Genomic DNA, 19,758 nt, shown 5'->3' with positions numbered 1-19,758 from the left:
GGAGTACAAAAAGATGAGGAGCCCAACATTTGCAGGTTTTAGTCAAATCTGACAGTAAATGAGAAACATGTATTAATACGTTTCAATGAGTATGTTGTAGAGAGATTTTTTTTCTTTTACTCACAGTGTAAAATTTTGTTATGAACATTATGGAAATACCTGACCCATATATGGCTGAATTACTTTAGAACTTTTGTTCGACCAAACAGTGAATCTGTTTTTTAAACTTGCCTACTTTTTTATGTTTTAATAATTTTATAATATATCCTATTTATATAGGTACCATTTATTTTACACATAAACACGACGGTGAATATGTGTTTTTACATTGATTGAAAATCTATTAGTTTATCTCAGAAAAAATCAATTTAATACTGCTATAACCTTAATAGAATGTAACCTTTTTACCACCCAAAAGCTTGGAACATGTTTATTTGGACTCAAAATTCCATTGTGGTTTCTAATTTGGTGTAAGAAACGTTACATATGTAAATACTCCAATTGAAGTTTTTTATAATCGTATGAGTTAGCCATTGCGAAATTGATTTTCAACTACTTTCATGGAATGAAGCCTAATTTTCATCCATAAGTACATATATGAAATATCAAATGCTGGAGGTAAAACAAGGATGGAAATAAATCACACTTTTTAGACACATTTATAATAATACTACCGGAATAAATATTTATTTCTTGAACGTACGGTTAGCTATTAACAATACTAATTACAAACGGAACATTGTTGTGATCAAATACTAAATGTAGTTCAGTCAGTCTAAATGTTTTTTTACATTGAGGAATAAAAATTCCGATAGGTCGATAAATGACCGTATGGATGCGTCTGCCCAACAAAACTATTGTACGTTGAGCATCGTTACATGGATATGCTATTGGTTGTTTATTTCTAAACTATGTGGTGTCAGACTAAGTTTATAGTATACCTAGTGATTATGTGCCCGGCATTCGTATCGGTCAAATTACCATCATCCGTAAACAAATATATTTTAATTTCTAATTATTTAAAATTTAGATAAATTATACAATAATACATTTCAAGATCTTTTATATAAAACTAAAACGTCTTAGCGTGACATTACAATGAAGCAAAAGGAAAACATATGATATGTTATAGATTAATACGATAATGAAGATTGTTGATATTATTATTACATTGCTAATCAATAATAATATCGTCAGTAAATCTTGTGTTCAATCCATTATTAATTATGTAGATAGAAAATTACCCATACTTAATTTTTTTTATTATAACAGAAAAGTATTTTTCAAATTTTATTATTGTTAATAAAGCAATAGCACCATGGTTTAATTAGTTTCACACTGGCGTGGGAAGAATTTTGGCCCATGCTGTGCTGTACAAAAAATTTAATCAAATTGAAGTATATTAATCTTAAAAAAAACCAAATGAAATACAAATAACATCACTCTTGGTTGTAAACAGTAATACATGATCACAAATGAACGACCCTAGGGTTCACTCCAACTATTTATATGAACAATACATACATTTACTGTACACATTTATGATGATATACCGACTGTACACGTTGTTTAACGTAGATAAACAATAAATAACAATCACAACATGTCCTAACCCGTCCCACGAGAAACACAAAACTTGGAACTTTCCACACTGTGCAGTTCAGTTTACAAGCTCTCTCTGTCGGTGGACAACTAAGTTATGTTTGAAAATGTGCTCTTAACGATTAATTCCATTCACTTCTGTTATATAATGCCTCGGTGTAAATAGCAGTGTATGTATTGTTTATTACTTATTAGTCTCCAATAAAATTATAGTAATTTACGTTAAAAGACTCATTTTATATATATATATAAATTATATATAAGATGAAGTTTCGTTGGTAAACAAAAATATTGTAAGTACAGTTTAATGAGTAAACTGATTAACTAATACAAGACACTTTATTAAATCTGACAAATCAAAAAACTTTTAAATTCCATAAGCTTTGAATATTAAAATGTACATGATTGAGTTTTTTTTTAATTTTTATGATATATATTATTTTGTTGCTTAAACTAAACATTCTCTCACGGCTGGTCCTATTTTTAACAATACAATTTATTTAGGACTGTATTTATAATAACAAAAAATAAACATATAGCTTTATAATAAACAGTAGCATACAAAAGAATCGTTTGAGGCTTAAAACATTTCACATTTTCAAAACTATAACTTCGTTCCCGAGGTCCCTGAGAGGTCCTATATCACAATCCGTCTAGCACACTGTTGCTATTTGTATCACAATCCTATCGGAACGTCCCCATTTGATGGATATTCACAAGAATTGTTCCCTACTAGTCCTAGAATCCCCTTGGGTCGGCGGACGTGCCACCTTCACAACTGCGGGGGCGGGGGGCGGCAGAGACGGCAAAGACGGCAAGGGCGGTAAAGGTGACTGTTGGGAGGACGGTAGGGTGGCACCCATACTCAGCAAACTCTCTATGCTGAAGGGGTTTTCAGTCCTCCTGGTCTTATCTACGGTGGTGGCCCCCAATCCTTGGAGGGATGGACGGAAGTCTGCCTCCTCGTCACCGACCACATCGATTTCGATGTCGCGGGTTGGTACTGGAGTTGCTGCAGCAGCTGGAGGAGTCCAGGAGGCTCTGGGTCACCCCCTTGGGTACTATTGCAGGTCCTTCGACTTCCCTGGGAAAAACAGGAGAGTTATTTTAAAATTTTTTAGGAATACAGGTTACACCAATAAATGGAAACTTAAATTAACCTAAAATGAATTATTAAAACTAAAAAGTACTTCTTTTAGTTTAAAACTCAAGGATCACTTTACAATCGCCCAATATGAATTAGCCATATTAGACAAAGGAAACCAGAAAAATATTAAATAAACGGTTAAAATTGCCAGCACTATTTTTACCTTTTTTTAAAATGCGTTTCATATATTTATTCCCACATCAAGGGAGCTGGGAAAAAAACATTGTGTTTATACATTTTATTCTTACAATAAATCTTTTTCGGGAATTTGCCCTGCCACTCAATTTATTCTAAGCTATCCTTTTTTGTGTGTTTTTATTATTTCAAAACCATAAAACATTAATTTAGGTCATAATATAGGTTTTTTATTTTTAATAACTTATATAAAATATTTTTTATGATTTTATTAATTATTATAACTATGAAGTACTTATATAACACGTATATATTAATATAATGTTCTTAAAAATCTAATTTACAGTTAAATTAAAATTGTAATATTGTCAAAAACTAAAATTGTATGTAATTGATTTATTTACGCAAATGCATTTATTTAATTTTCTGTGACCATTGGAAGATTTTCCGAGTGGAAACAATCCAAATACTATACCAATGTTCTTTATTTCATTCCATGGGACAAAAGTTACTATAAATCTCATTGCAAATATATTTTGGTTTTTTTTCAATTGCTGCATATAAGATATATTCCAATATTTAATATTAATTCATAAGTTTGATTGCATGTTTTAGATCTTTTTGGGAAGAGTTAACCGAAGAAGAGACAGTTTTTTTATTTCTCCAGAATAGAAACAATTATAAACAGTCTAAAATAACCTAAACTTAACCGATTATAATTATTTTCTGACACGCAGGTTACCTATATTGTTCCCCTAACAATAACCACTGGCCTGTTGCCGCCTCCCTACTCCCTCCTTAAAGTCTCCAGGTCCACGTTAACCCCCTTGGCGGGCCAGCTTGCGCTGCTGGGGGACGATTCCAGACTCTTCAATAGTTTTCTTCTGCCGCCTCTCAATCTCTTTCCGGCCTCAGTTCCTCGGCAGGGGATTGGCTCTCCGGAGAGCAGGTGACCAGGGTGAGCCGTTGTGGGCAAGGCCCTTTCCCTGGTCTCCCTTCTTGGTGTCGCTCCTTCTTTCTCCACTTGGCCCTACGGTTCTGGAACCACACCTGTAACAAAAAAAATGGTAATTCAGAAAATTACAGAATTCTTTGATCTAAGAATTTTAGGACTTAAGTATGTAATTCAATTTTTAACAGCCAACAATGATAAAACCCTAAAATAATAGATGAATTCAATAAGGGAGTGGCCTTCTAACCATAATGGTTCCTTGAAGTAGAACACTATTTATGGATTTATTGCTGCAATTTTGGGCATATAGTCTGTTTACAGACTCCAAAAATATTCAAAGATCATTCTTGCATAAAAATCCTAAAAGGTTATATTTATTGTCCTGTAAGATCGGAGTCTGGTCCGAAATCGCGTAAGGTCCGATCTAATGCTGCTATGGGGGGGGGGGTGGGGGGGGGGGGGGGTGGGGGGGGGGGGGGGTGGGGGGGGGGGGGGGTGGGGGGGGGGGGGGGTGGGGGGGGGGGGGGGTGGGGGGGACTGTATCTCAATCCACGTATTAACTTCACAGAGTTCTTCTGCAGTTGAAAAACTCTCTGTGTGTTTCCAACTGACACCGTTCTTCAGAACAGCAGACTGTACGACATCAAAGATAGAAAATAACCCTGGTAGACACCCTGGAACTCGTAATTCCAAAAAGGATGCAAGATATCTAAAAAATACAACATCTCAATTTAGAACAAACACTATCAACGTGGAGCTGCCAGCTCTATGATGAATCTATGTGAACCCACACAGTTTAAAATTTCTTCATCTCTTCCTCAAATACCTCAATTACATCAGACTGTTGGGTTTGTACAATTAAGTTATTATTTGAAAACCAATTGCGTAGACTTCACTTAGATATTTCACTTGCAAGGGAAAACGATAATTTATTATTTTTATCATTTTATTCAGAGTTTTGATTTGAATCCTCTACAGCTGTACTAATGAATCTTGTAATAAAATATTTATAATCTAGATAAATAATTACTTTTTTATAATATGCACCATTTTTTTAATAAATTCTCGTACAAGACAGCCATTAGTTTTCGTATTGGTTTAGCAAGAAATTTTTTTTAAGTAAAATATGGATTTTATTTAATAAATAAACTAATCTGTACTTTTGTATTTATTTATTTCAGTGTTGTATGGACATTTAATTGACATTGTGAAATCGGAAAGAATACTTATAACTCGTAATTTTATAACTTAAAATTTGGAATAAACAAAGAAAAGTTACTTGTGGTTAAAAACCGTGAATAGTTGGTATATTTGTTATTATTTACAAGTAGATATTTCATGGATGAAATGTGTGAGAGAAATCACGTAACTACACATCTGACCTTAACTTATGTACTTACGTATAAGAGTTTTATACATTTATTTTTTCATCTCATTGACTTTGTCCATGGTGTTGGATTTAAACTGTCCCGATATCGATGGCCGTAGGCAAAACAAAATCCGATTTTAACATTACATTTTAGTACTTACACAACACTGTAATACGTAGCCAGGTTCAATTAGAAATATATTCAATTCGTAAAGCACATCACGTTTGTATTATTTACATTTAAATCAAACATATGAAATAGAGGTTTGCTCAATAAGTATTTGCTATCTAGAAGAATCTTAAATTTTAAAGTTTTCTTTCATCTGTGTATCACGCTACTCAATAGCTAATTAGCATAACCTACAAAAGTCTTCTATACTATAATCATCAGATCTGTACTTCCTTGTTTGTTTTATCTGATATGATTAATTTAAAGGTTTGGTAAAAATGCTGTATGTAGACTTCTAATTTGAGCATTAGACTCAAGCTATAACTGAATGTCCACAGCGGGCTAAATTAAAAACCATGTTACCGCACAATACAGGAGTACACATTGACAAATATCGGTTTGTGTTTAACATCTTTGTGTATGCTTATAACTTCAGTTCCTTTCTTAAACACATGAAGACGGGAATAGATATCTTTTCTCGAAACTTAGTGTTCTAATTTTGTATCTTATAAGATATAAAAGTGATCGGAATAGTGTTAAAATTTCAAATCGTCCATCGGCATTAATTTGTATTAAATTTTGTGTAAGAGGATTTCTAATAGCAATAAACTATTTTAGGTAAATTGTTTGGACGTTTAAAGTTTTTTTTAATTCCTACACAATTTTATTTATTTATCGCATTTACAGTATAGTACCATAGTGCGTTGTAAATAAAAAGAATCAAGCGCTCAAATGCAGTGTAAGGATAATAGACAAAATAATTCCGTAAACAAATTTAGCTTTTAGCATGTTCACTGTCAAAACATTTAGTTTTTAATGCTGTGTGTATGTTTAACCTCGTGTTTTAAGGTCTTTTGCAACCGGAGAAGAGGACATATTCCAATCCTCGAAGGGTAGTGTCCTATGTTTTTGATACATAACGATGGAAAATGTCCGAAATGATATTATCCTTTTAAATCATCTATTGCCAATTAAAAACTACGAAGAATAAAGTATAACAAACAAGAACAATAATATTAGTTATACACAAAAGAATATATAATGCGCAATATGCAGATCTAAGAACATGTTACAACCAAAATTCTTAAAATAGTACAAGTAATCTCTATTTTGATATATTATTTTCAGTTAATTTATAAAAAATTGTAAGTCATGTAAAACATAATACACCAGCAATTGACAAATATACGTTTTTATATATTACATTACTTTTTATTCTTATAAGATTATGGAGATTTAAATTTAAAATGTGTTTTGTGAAAGGGATACGGCACAGATGGGGAAGTCGGAGGAACTATGCAATGTTGGTTTTCAGACCAGAAAGGTAGAGTCTTGATGATTGTCCAGCGTGGGAGGTAAGTAAGACATATGTTGCTGGAGTAGAGGGGAGCTATGAGAAATCTGGGGAATAAACCAGATAAGAAGGGTTAACTGCTCACGACCCCATCAATATTGTACCTCTCGAGACAATGGACCCCATTCACCACCTGACTTGCTTAACCCTTCAAAGGGATTTTTAAGGATTCCTTCCATCCTTCTTATTACTAATTTTTTTATAAAGTAATAGGTGAAAAGTTGCAGCAAACCTTTTATAGGCATTTAACATAACATTTTGTATAAGTGGGATGGTATTGTAAAATTAGAATTAGAATTTTTTCCGCCTTGAAATTGTGTAAATTACTATCTTTATGGCCATATTTTATCAAGCATTAAACTGTCTATATAACGTTTATATATCAAGATTAAGAGTTCTTCCGAGACGGGAAATAACCACCGAAGTATAAAGTCAATCATGTACAATTTGAGAAACGTGATGGTTTGATATCGGCAAAACATTTTATTTCGAGCTCAAAAATAGATCAGCTTACATTTAATATCCTTTGTCTTCTATTGATTTTACGTAAAACTAGGTTGTAAGCTTAGACGATGCAATTGACTTTCGGATCCTAGACTTAATATTTTGAAACAATGACCAGCTAATAGTATACATACCTGGCTCGTATATCAGCTTGGTGTTATGTTATACAATATATTACATTTTTAAATTGTCACAACCGGAAAGTCTGACACTTCTGTACCCATTCCTTTGAACTACAAATATGTAAACTGTTAAAACAAGGGTGAGCCTTCAGCTCTTAACTTGGTAAAATATAAAGATTACCAACTCGTACTATGCGTACGGGATTTTCTAGGAGAGGGAACCCCAATAGGGTTAATGCCGGCTACCTGTAATTTCTCTCGGGGGTGCAGCTACAGTTTAAAACAATTCACCTTTATGTCGGATTTATTTTACCCAATTGGGTATGTAATGGCAGACACAAGATACTTTAACACCTATCTGTAGTATCCTGTAGTTTATTATGTATTTACAGAGTTTATTTTGAACATTTTAATTCTATTAATTTGTTTTTACGTCGAAGACGCTAATTTAACAGAAAGTAACGTTCAGTGTGTGAATCATATACAAAAAGTCTACTACATTGCTTAGAAAATAGTCCAGTGTACAAAATGTTGTTTTGATTACCATATGGCTTATTTTTTTGCAATTAATAAATTAAAGTTTCGTATTTGCAAAAGTAATAGAATATCAGCCTTAAGTATATGGGATGCAAATAAGTACTTTAATCGATACAATTCCCTAACAAACTGTCTACAATTATCCAATATCTAGGTTAACTAAATCCAGTCACTTAAAATATATATATATATATATATATATATATATATATCTTATATATATATATATATATATATATATATCTTATATATATATATATATATATATCTTATATATATAAAAATCTTGAGTCACGATGTATGTTGCCAATAAACTCCAAAACGACTGAACCAATTTCAATCAAATTTCACATGTATCCGTAATTTAGTCTAACTTAGAAGATAGGATAGTTATTATCTGAATTATTCGCTTATGTCGTGAATATAAACGAATAAAATGAAGAAAAGTTTTCAAAGCGCCTGCACATTATAACCTGCAATTACGAGATAGATACGTATATTAAACAGTGAAACACTATTTGAAGGCGCTAAGTTATGATGTATAATTGTCTAAACTAAATTTTTGGTTGAACTTAAAGGTTGAGTGGTAGACCACTTTGTAATAAAATACATTATGCATGTACAATACATTTTTGACATGTTTTCTTGATCGTGACATCAAGGTAAAATCTACATCGGGGTTGGAAATATAATTTACTTCAACCAGAAATGCTCATACGCGGGCAAAACTTACGAAAAGCGTGCGAAGCCGCGGGAAACAGCTAGTATATATATACACACTTGCTCCCGGCGGAGCAAGTACTTTTTGTGATTCAATGTTTATTGAAATTAAATCAACTACTTGATTTTACTTATTGTAATTTAATAAATTACTGTTGTTAATGCTCAAATAATACAAAATGTATACAAAATACACATATAAATGTTCAACTTTAATAGTTTATAAAGTATGCCCTGTCAATGCTACAGTGCATACTCTTGTATAGAAATCACAAATTTTAATTCCACTTATACAAAGGAGTGCTGTATTATAATACCACTTTCATGGACGATATAGTCGATGTACTTCCTCCAGAAATATTGTAAATGTTATGTTTAACATACATTTTTGTTATAAATATGAATATAAATACAGCGTGCGATTTCTTATTTCGATACAAATATCTAAATTTAGTTGCCAGTTTTGCATAAGATGTATCACAATGTAAATACTATTAGTTTGTATAGTTCAGATTTTACCATCGTTAGTTCAATTTTGCATCGCCCAAGACTAATAACATTCTTTAATACAAATAACAAATGATAATATTTGTTGTCCAAAATGATTTGATGTTAAAACATTAAGATAAGATACCACAAGGAGACGTTCTAACAAAGAGGCGGGTAGGAAGTATCTGTTATAGTTTGGATTATTGTAGGTTGTCAAATAATAGATGGGGTATTTAAACAAAAGAGTTATCTTAAAGGAATGAAGAAATGTGTGTTGTGTATGAAAAAATTAACTGTGATGAACGATTACACAAAAGAAAGAAACGTGGAGCTAGTCTTAACCAATTAACGTTTTGGGCCACGAAGTTTCAGTTTTGCTTGACTTTGGTCAAGATTATTAAATTATTAACAAATGTGTAATAGTTTTTTCACAATATTAGTGAGAACTTCTAAGCCTTTACATCTAATCCATCAACAGTTTATAATATCTGAGATACTCCTAACCTTAAAACCTAGTATGAGCGATTGTTAATAAATAAAAGAGGGCGGAATAGATCTTAGAAGGATACCGTATTCAATAATTTAGTCTTCGTAAAATTAATGAAGCCATCAAATAGTCTACCAAACAACCCTCCTTTGTAATCAAATTTAATGAAACAGATGTTAAACTATTCAATTCGAACTGGAAGAAAAGCCATTGTTCTTGTTCAATTATTCCCGTTGCCAAGAGCGATAACGGTTGTTCATCCAGCAGATCGGAACAATAGAACCGTGGTACACGTGATGTAAGGAACAAAGCAATACATGATTGAACCCAGTCGATAATTAATTGATAGCGGTCATGGGAACTTGACATACCGTTTGTTGGTTAGACTTACTGATGCGATCAGCTTTTGCAAGTCCACCGCGATTCTTCTGTAACAAATTATAACCTCACCTGTACGGGGCTAATAACAACCGACCCAGAAAAACATGGCGTATCCTTCAAATAGTACGGCCTGCAATGCTATTGAAACTTTCCAAAAAACAAAGACTTCGATCAGTTAATAATAGAATGCAGATCAGTTTTCTGAATAGAAAAACAGCAAAATTGGTGTTGAGTTTTAATATTACTATTTAGCAAAATACAAACTTTCCAACGGGGCAAGAATTTTGAAATGCATAAGGCCTCTCTCCTATTTCTCCTACGACATTTTTAGGCTTTCCGTTAACAGAAATAAAAACATGTAAAATGCAGAAATGTATTGTCACAATTGATTCAAATATTACTCTCAATAATTTTTGTTCTGCGTTTTGCCATATGAAATGGGAAATTGAAGTAACATTTTGGGTCTTAAAATCATGTGGGTAAGATATTACTGATGATTTTTATATTATTTGTATAAGAAAGAAGTTCCCCATAACGTTACATTAAAGAATAAACAGTTGAAATGTTTTTGTCAAAAAGGCTTACCAGTTATATAAATAATAGCAACCAAATGAATGAACTAATAATATAATCATGTTACTTCTGTCCATTGGTAAGAGTATTCCACACGTGTGACAGGTATTCGGTCTCGCCGAAGTTGTATAAAGATTTTCTAGTGTATTGCTTAATTCTTGAGATGACCTGAATTCTCGGGTAACAAACAGACAATCATACAGAAAAGAAATTCTACATCCCCGCCAGATAAAAGAGAAATTATGCCAGCCTACTGAGTGATCAATCCATCCGTATGAACTCCTTCTTGTCTATGTATAAATTAAGTCATGTAAAATTTAGCCTCTCCAGATAAAATCTTTCTCGAGATATTAAACGGATGATTAGGCTAAATGTCGTACTATGTCACGTGTTAAAATATTATGTTCTTGTAGAGAGCTCTAGCTTCTTTATAAATTTATTTATTATACAATTTTTCGTTGTAATCATTTTTACCGATAGATCAATGTTAAAATGTGCACCATCGCTCAGCCAAATTCCATGGAACATGCATCATCACCATTGAACTCAATATTCGCTATATAGAAATTAATCCTCGTCGAAACTTTCAAGTTATAGGTCCATTCTCAAAATACCGTGTGGACAGACAGACATATACAAATGAAATTTTTCTAGCCCTTCAAGCCATGCTTAGTTATGTTTAGGTATTTAAGAGTTCAAGAAGACAATTTTCTAAGAAACTCCGTTGAACATACATGCCATTATTATGCTGGACAGCTTCGTCCTTAATTTTCAGATTCATGTACAAAACCAATGGGAGTAATTCATTTGATCCTACTCAATATTTCAATATGGGGTGGATCAATACAGCGCAATAGTTGATATATTCGGGGTCCACGTTATTTCTAGGCCCCTTTATAATGTTCCTGACCAGTGGAATATTAATTAATAGTTCTCTGTAGGGTTGAGTATAAGTAGTGAAAAGGCTACTTAGAGTTTATACAGGCTTCATACAGGTAATTTCTTCATCTCTAATTTCTTTAACCTAACACCAAGAAATAAGTTTACAATTCAGATCCAGCCGGCATGTAATTTTGAACTAATTATTTTTCTTATTTTAAGTGAAATTGGAAGGACCCTGGTTCGAATATCTTATAGATATGTAGGGAGAACAGAATTTTTCTTAATTTTTTGAAGTTGATACGTAAGTTGGATATTGAGAAGAAATCAAAATCTCTAAATAGCTTTATTTTGTAGTATTTTTTTGTATTATCTATACATTTTAGGCGATATATAACTTGTCTAAAATAAATTATACCACAACCTTGAGTTCTTCCCTTTATTGAAGGACGTATAATTATGTATAACAGTGGATAGATTATTTTGTTCACAAATTAAAAATGCACAATTATATTTCTTACGTAAAGTTACAATGAAATTACAAACGTCATTATATACTTTTAAAAGCATAATACCTTGTGTGTTTTTATTACCGGTATTACCAAGAAAGAGCAACAGACTTAAAACGGAACCCTGCGGTACACCCGACCGGTATGTAGCAAGCAAAGGGTGGGAACCGCAAGGCAACTGTTTGATTTACAATTAATATTTACTATTTAAAGCACTAATAGCTCGTGAGATAATCGGTCGGCAACGCTTCACGCTTTAATTGTTGCGGCTCGCTTGCCGATATCCGTAGCGATACCAAGCTGCCCGGACCCGTAACTCGCGTTTTATCGGTTATTTGATGCTACATTTAATTAAAGCGGAATTTTAATTGGCCACGTTCGTAACGGACATCTTTACGATATTAAAGTGAACCGATTGAATACATTTGATGGGGATTATTATTTTTAATATAATTAGAAGACCGGTGGGAAAACCAGACCGGATCGAATTGTTTCGAAATGGCCAGTTCTGTTAAATGTATGTGGATTTATTGCCATGTGCCAGCATGAGGGTGGCTGAATTGGGTTAATTTAATTGGTTATTATTAAGATTAAAAGAAAATTGTTGATTATTAATAGGGTAAAATTAAATTCTTATAAGGAAATATACATACATATATATGTATAATATATATATATATATATATATATATATATATATATATATATATACATAAAACTAACAAACAATAAATGAACATAACGATACTTATATATGCAGAACGGACCAACCTAATCCGTATATGGTTGTTAAAACAGGTTTGAGTACAAGTTGTTACAACTTTGAGCCTCTAATTTAGGCCGCTCCGAGACAAAGGCGAATAGCATAACAACACAGATCCATATGCTGCTTTGAATTTTGAGATATACCTATTGTAGCTACTTGGAACTATACCTACTGCTTAGCAAGAAACCTGAATTTCTTTATGGCACTACTTGGAGTGCGCCCAAAGCAATGGGTAAAAAGCTATATATAATAATATTTATAGTAAAATTGTAGTTTTAAGAATTTCGAGTTAAAAAAATGCATTCTTCTGTTGTATTATAGCAATAAAGAACAGTATTATAATTTATTACTTATGTACAAAATATTTTATTCTAATTAAATATATGTACAAATTGTAAACCGAATTAAATAGAATAAAGTGTGGGTGTACAGAAAAAATAACGTAATCCTCAAGTTTAACTTCTATTTTCCTAAATTGTCTCTTCTCAATAATAATTTCTACTCATAGTCCAGTCACTGACCATTTCCCCCGGAAATGCATTGGTTTTTGGTTATTGTAAGTAGAAACTTTCCATTTTGGTGTTTGAAAATACCAATCAACATTCAACAAGCAATAATTTTGTTTATATTAGGTCTGCATATATCATAAATACAAGATTGTTATTGTTTTTTATAAGCTATAGTTTCACTATATTCAGGTTTTTCGATTAAATGCATATTTTTTCAGTTATTTACGAAAACCGTCTGAAAACGTAGGGTTTTTGGGAAGAAGTCGAAAAGTGTTGACTTTCATGAAAACTTCATAGAGCAAAAGTTACTTAGAATCAGTCATTTATCGATTTCTAATTATCAATGGAATTTTGCTGACTCCCGAGAATGGGTGGCATCCACTCCCAGGGAAAAAGCAACCCCCGGCACAGGGTAGACTGAAATAGAGGGCAATAAGATGCAAATTTTTATGAAAGCCTGTGCTGTATGGAATAAATACACAATTTTCACTTTTCTATCATCATTTACTGGACTAGGCCTATAATATATTTGAAAATGAAACAATCTCTAAATACTGTTTAATTCTTGGTATATTGGCAGTGATTCAGTCTATTATTTAATTGTCAAGGGAAATATTTCTGTTTCTGTTTTTTAAAACTCCTTTATTTACAAATTGTATGTACCACAGACATAACAGCAATAACGGTTCTTACCAGAACAGATATAAATTTTGAGAACGACAGCTGTTACGATAATGGTGGGCCTTTCACGTGCAACAGTAAGGCACAGGGAAGTCGTAGAGATTCTGATATGTTATGTTGTACTACTCAATAAGAGTGTGAGCTTACGCAAGTTTCACAATATGCCTTGCGTGGCAGCGACGGGGCGGGACGTACAATGTGAGGCACAGCCTTATGAATCAACCCCCGACTGGAGCAGCTCATGCAGTGGCACGTACTTGTATGGTATTTTGGCAGTTATAAACACACACACACACACACACACACACACACACACACACACACACACACACACACACACACACACACACACACACACACATATATATATATATATATATATATATATATATATATGTCTAAAATATACAAATTACATATTGTACTTAATTTAATTTGGGTTGTTTTACAATCATGCTAGATGCTGTTATTTTTAGTAGTTTAAATTAAATAGGAAAGTGGAAGGACATCAAGACAAAGTATTTGGAATACCTGTTGTTACAACAACGTAACATACAACCCAATAAAATTAACCAAATAAATAATGTAACAAATAAGACTCTTCAGATTAGGCTAATATTTTTTAACAATATTTTTAACTTGACTGAAAGTGGGCTTCTCACACTTTTTTATGTATACTACATATTTTCTTAATCGAAGAAACAAGACTAAATGATCCGTGATACAAAAAAGTGCAATGACCAGAGACAATAATAGTGGCCATAAATATGAACTGTTTGACTTTTTTTATCGTGGTAAAAAAGAAAACTCTTAATTGGTAATGCGGATGTTTGAAGTGCATTGACGGCTTAAGAGACAGCCGTTTTGGTGGTTATATTGACTTTAGCCATATTAGATAAAGTCAATGTGGATGTTAGAAGTCACATGGACGGCTTAATAAATGCTTGTTTAGGCAGTTATATTGACTTTAGCCACGTTATACAATGTCAATTTTGGATATTAGTGCTTATTCTGTTCATTCTCATGTGCCACTGGCCTGTACGAAAGTCATGTTGAAATAGAATTACCGACAGTATAAAGTCTAAGGTACTGTTAAAAAGTAAAACGGAAACGGTCACAGACAGGATGTATCGATTATTAATAACTCAGATACAAAGTCTGACGCGTTGTACCGTGAGGCGACTAGCTCTCCCCATAGTGTTTCTTTCGATAAAAGAATATCTAAGTATTTTCAATTCTTGAGAAGAATTGAAGAATATGTTATCCAATGAAGCATAACTTGGGCAAGAAATCGCCGTCGCTGGTCTAAAGGCTTAGCAATAGAGTCCTAAAGCACCGCTCCCTACACAGTCTTCAAATTGATAATTCAGCTCTTGCACAGAAAGATCCGCCGGACTCGGATCTGCCTCTTGAGGCCTGCTCACTGTTCACTAGCATTGGTCTCCGCTCCCTACACAGTCTTGAAACTGATAATTCAACTCTTGCACGGAAAGATCCGCCGGCCTCGAACCTGTTGCTCTTGAGGCCTGCTCACTGTTCACTGGCGTTGGTCTGAAGTCTTAGTAATAGATTCCTAAAGCACCGCTCCCTACACAGTCTTGAAACTGATAATTCAACTCTTGCACAGAAAGATCCGCCGGACTCGGACCTGTTGCTCTTGAGGCCTCCTCACTGTTCACTGGCGTTGGTCTGAAGGCTTAGTAATAGATTCCTAAAGCACCGCTCCCTACACAGTCTTGAAAGTGATAATTTAACTCTTGCACGGAAAGATCCGCCGGACTCGGACCTGTTGCTCTTGAGGCCTGCTCACTGTTCACTGGCGTTGGTCTGAAGGCTTACTAATAGAGTCCTAAAGCACCGCTCCCTACACAGTCTTGAAACTGATAATTCAACTCTTGTACGGAAAGATCTGCCAGACTCGGACCTGTTGCTCTTGAGGCCTGCTCATTGTTCACTGGCGTTGGTCTGAAGGCTTAGTAATAGAGTCCTAAAGCACCGCTCCCTACACAGTCTTGAAACTGATAATTCAATTCTTGTACGGAAAGATTTGCCAGACTCGGAACTGTTGCTCTTGAGGCCTACTCGCTGTTCACTGGCGTTGATAGCATGGTTGTGACTCTGGTGTCCTTGAATGCATTCTCAGTTGGTTGAACTTTGATCAGGGAATCAGATTGCATACCTGCTCATATTATCTCAGCTGCAGGAAGTTATTACTTTTTATTAAAGGAATTAATACGAGGGTTATCTCAGACAGCCAAATGGATTGCAATACATGGGTAAAATTACCCATCTTTTCAGGTAAGCTGTCTAATTCTTCCACGTAATGGAATGGGTCAGTAACATATCACCCACTCGTTTCAAATAAATATGAATTTTTACTCCTCTTCGCTTTCGTTTTTGGTGCTGGCAATATAAACAACTCCATTGCCTCTAACATGTCTTTCGTATAAAGTAAATGAAGAGATGGGATCGCAGTGAAAAATATACAAAGGAATTGTTGTACGGGTGCACGGGAAATTTCAAATTATACGAAACCTCTAATATACAGGAGCATTAATTTCCGCAAACAAGTGAAAATACGAAAAGTAACAAACCTCTACACTTAGAGACTGTGATACACGTTAATATCAGGGAGTCATAACGAAGATCCATACACATGCATAAATAAATATAATACAAGACAACCAAACTTACTTCTGCCAGTGCATAGGAGCATTGTAAATGACAAACGTGCAAGCTACACCATGATACTAAGACTGGAACGTAGCGTACTGAGGAACTGGAAGAGGTCAGACCTAATTCACTTAATTTATACATGTCCTCAAGAAATTAATACGTAGCCGAACACTCTTCTCGCTATGGGTAAACGACCTAGCTAGAGAAGCCAGATCAAATCTTTTATATAAAACTTTCTGCAGTACAATTGTATTTTATTACATAAACTTACCAATAATTAAATAAATATATAATTCACTAATAAAATACATAAAATGTATATTCCGGTAAATTATTAAGGTCTTTCAAATATTTCAATGATTTTGTAAGTACGTTTTTGCATCCAACAATATGACAAACCGGCAATGAGGTGAAGTAGTACAAAGCTATAAATGTTAGATAACTACTGTACAACCCATTGTAAATTGTGGTGGTCGGTGAATTTCACTTCATGCGTGACCAGTTCTTCCACTGGCAAAGCACACGCCCTTGTGTTGTTAATTTGACAAGGGTTCAAGAGATCAAACAATAATTTTGTTCTTTGATCATGTTTGTGTTTGCTCGATACACTTGAAAATAATCGTTGGGCACATAAATAACAGTTATATTAGGGCAAGACTACTATACAAAGATACTAAAAATGACTACTTTCAATTAAAACGATAACTGGGAATTTTGAAATTAGTGAGTTCATTTAAGCATTATTAAAAAATAACTTTCGAACAGTTTTAAATTTATGGCAGAATTAACACAAATTGAAAGTTTGAGAATAGTTATATGAGTTTGCTTTTGAGAGCTCAACAAAGGCGTTGTTCTTTTTTTAAAGGAGGTAATAATTTTATAAATATTATTTTGATTTTTCCTAAATAATCTCAAAACTGTGAATAAATGGGTTAAACAAAGACAAGCAGGGCAAAATTCAAAATACATCACAACCATAATCCATAGCATAATCAGCGCTTATCATGATTATGAATTCATTAAACTGCCAGCTAATGCATAGTTTTCGTGACTCTGTACCTACATTTTAAATTCCTGGAAAAATTGATAAACATAAACCGTTACGCCCGTTAACGAATGGATACATGCTATGTATAAAATTAACTAGTAATTTTAATCTACTTCCCAGTTTAACTAATAATTGTGCTAACTGGTTTAGCTAATTACTTAAATATTTGTTTTATTATTTTTTAGAACTAATTCAGTTAATCTGCTTGATATACGAGTAGTTCTCGCTGGCGCCAAAAAGGATGAATATTCTTGGAATCAGCAATTTTTACAGCACTCACATTTTCTTTCCTCTACAAAAGCAATTTTAATAAGAAGGTAAATGTTTAAACTGGTAAAGTCCTTAAAATTATTGCGTTTTGTTGGTAAATATTGAATAAATATATTTCTCGTAAGATACCTAAATTATCAACGTAGAACTTAAGTGGGAATTTTTATTTGTATAAACGTGTTTCGAAATTCTCATAAAATTTATTTTTGTACTAAAAAACGAATATTATAAGAATATTTTAAGAAAATTAAATTAATGTTAACCAAGGAGTTGTGATTGAATAATTGTTATTCATACCCGATTAGATTGAAACAAGTTTACTACTTGCAAGTTTATAACTATTTGAGCGGTTACAAATATTGAGTGGGTGTACATCACTAACTGTTTGAGTGGCTAACTAATACGTAGCTGATTTAGAATTTAAGATATATGATTTTTATAAAATTCGAAAGGTTATCTAATATACAGGGTGTATTGACACCCTGTATAATTAGTCTTATAAAACATTTCTTGTATTTATTTATGTTACTTAAACTATTATTATGAATTTTAAATGTTTTTAAACTAATTGTTAATTAAACTATAATTGTTTTAGTATGTTTATAAAAAGCATTTATAAAAACATTTATAAAACATTTATGAAAACATTAATGAAACATTTATAAAAAGCACGTTTCATTAATTAATCTTAATATTTTCATAAAAACGTATACCGTGCACCTCGCTGTGAATAAAAACTCTAAATGAATAATTAATCGATTGAAAATGCACAACTACTCATTTTGAAAAATATTTATATAATTCATTAATTGGTCAAATAAATGCTATATTACTATTTCTCATACTTTTTTATGGTCTAAAGTACATTTTGGTCCAAATTAATGAGTTAGACAATTTTATAATCCTCCTTTTTAACTAACATGGGATACAGTTATTAACTCATGAAATAATATTTAGTATGAATTAATAAGCAATTAATTTTTTCACGCTCCGTTTATATAGGACAAATTTAACTATTATATAAATAATGTTTTATTTAAGAATTGCATTAGTCATTTGTAATTTTTATTGCATTTGTAAGCCTTTTGAAAGAATTTTGTTTAATTTGAACAACTTTTTGAAAGTTAGCTTTTTAATTTCTTTAAACTTTATTTAATATTTTGTAATTTGCTCATTATTTGGTTTATACAAAAGAGTTTGGGACTTTCTGTAATTTGTTCAATATTTATTAATTTTTAACTTTTATAGATAGTAAATTTTGGATTTTCTAACGGTTCTGTAACATATCTTTATAATTTTTGTAGATTTATTTTTGTTAATTTGACACAGGTTTGCTATAAATTAGAAATAGCTTATAAAACTAAGCACCATTTTTGTGCAATGCACCCATCAACATAGATTAAAATTAGATCTTATTGTTTGGTTTTATTGTATTTATGAAATTTTAAGAAGAAATACGCCATCTCTCCCTAAAGAGAAGCTAATTAACAATCAGCAACGAGTACTCCTATTTTTATCAATAGGAGTAAGAGACAAAATACTGAAAGGTTAATATTAAAGGCAACCTCTTGCACAGATTCCACGTACACCATCAGATGTAGAGTTTTCTGAAAACCTAACTTCGGCTCAACAAATCAGAGAAAATTGTCAGTAAAATCTAAGTATGGTCTCAATGTCACGCTAATTCTCAATATCATGTTATGTCAGTGAAGCCTTCAGAAACAAGACCAAGATTCAACTAAAGCTGATGATGAAACGTCCATTGCCCAGGAATAAAGACATCAAATCCACGCGCACACAATAGAAGTTTTCTTCAAAGTAACCGAACCTCAGGAAGAGAGATACTAATTCAAAAGAAGGAATGCACCTGATTGGACCT

The 19,758-nt window shown here is 32.7% G+C and overlaps 1 protein-coding gene across 1 annotated transcript in view; it reads right to left on the bottom strand.

Moving 5' to 3' along the window:
• Positions 1-649: 649 nt before the first annotated feature.
• LOC124355651 (homeobox protein unc-4 homolog) overlaps positions 650-19,758 on the bottom strand; it is a 101,521-nt gene continuing 82,412 nt past the window's right edge. Inside the window, 5 exon segments of the mRNA XM_046806813.1 lie at positions 650-2,601; positions 2,603-2,686; positions 3,676-3,716; positions 3,718-3,792; positions 3,794-3,934. Of these exon segments, the coding sequence (XP_046662769.1) occupies positions 2,316-2,601; positions 2,603-2,686; positions 3,676-3,716; positions 3,718-3,792; positions 3,794-3,934 (627 nt within the window). The 3' untranslated portion in view covers positions 650-2,315.

This window comes from Homalodisca vitripennis, chromosome 2 (genome assembly GCF_021130785.1).
Source record: "Homalodisca vitripennis isolate AUS2020 chromosome 2, UT_GWSS_2.1, whole genome shotgun sequence".
Taxonomy (NCBI): Eukaryota; Metazoa; Arthropoda; class Insecta; order Hemiptera; family Cicadellidae; genus Homalodisca; species Homalodisca vitripennis.
The sequence above is the reverse complement of the archived record's forward strand: the minus strand, read 5'-3'. Positions and strand labels throughout refer to the sequence as shown.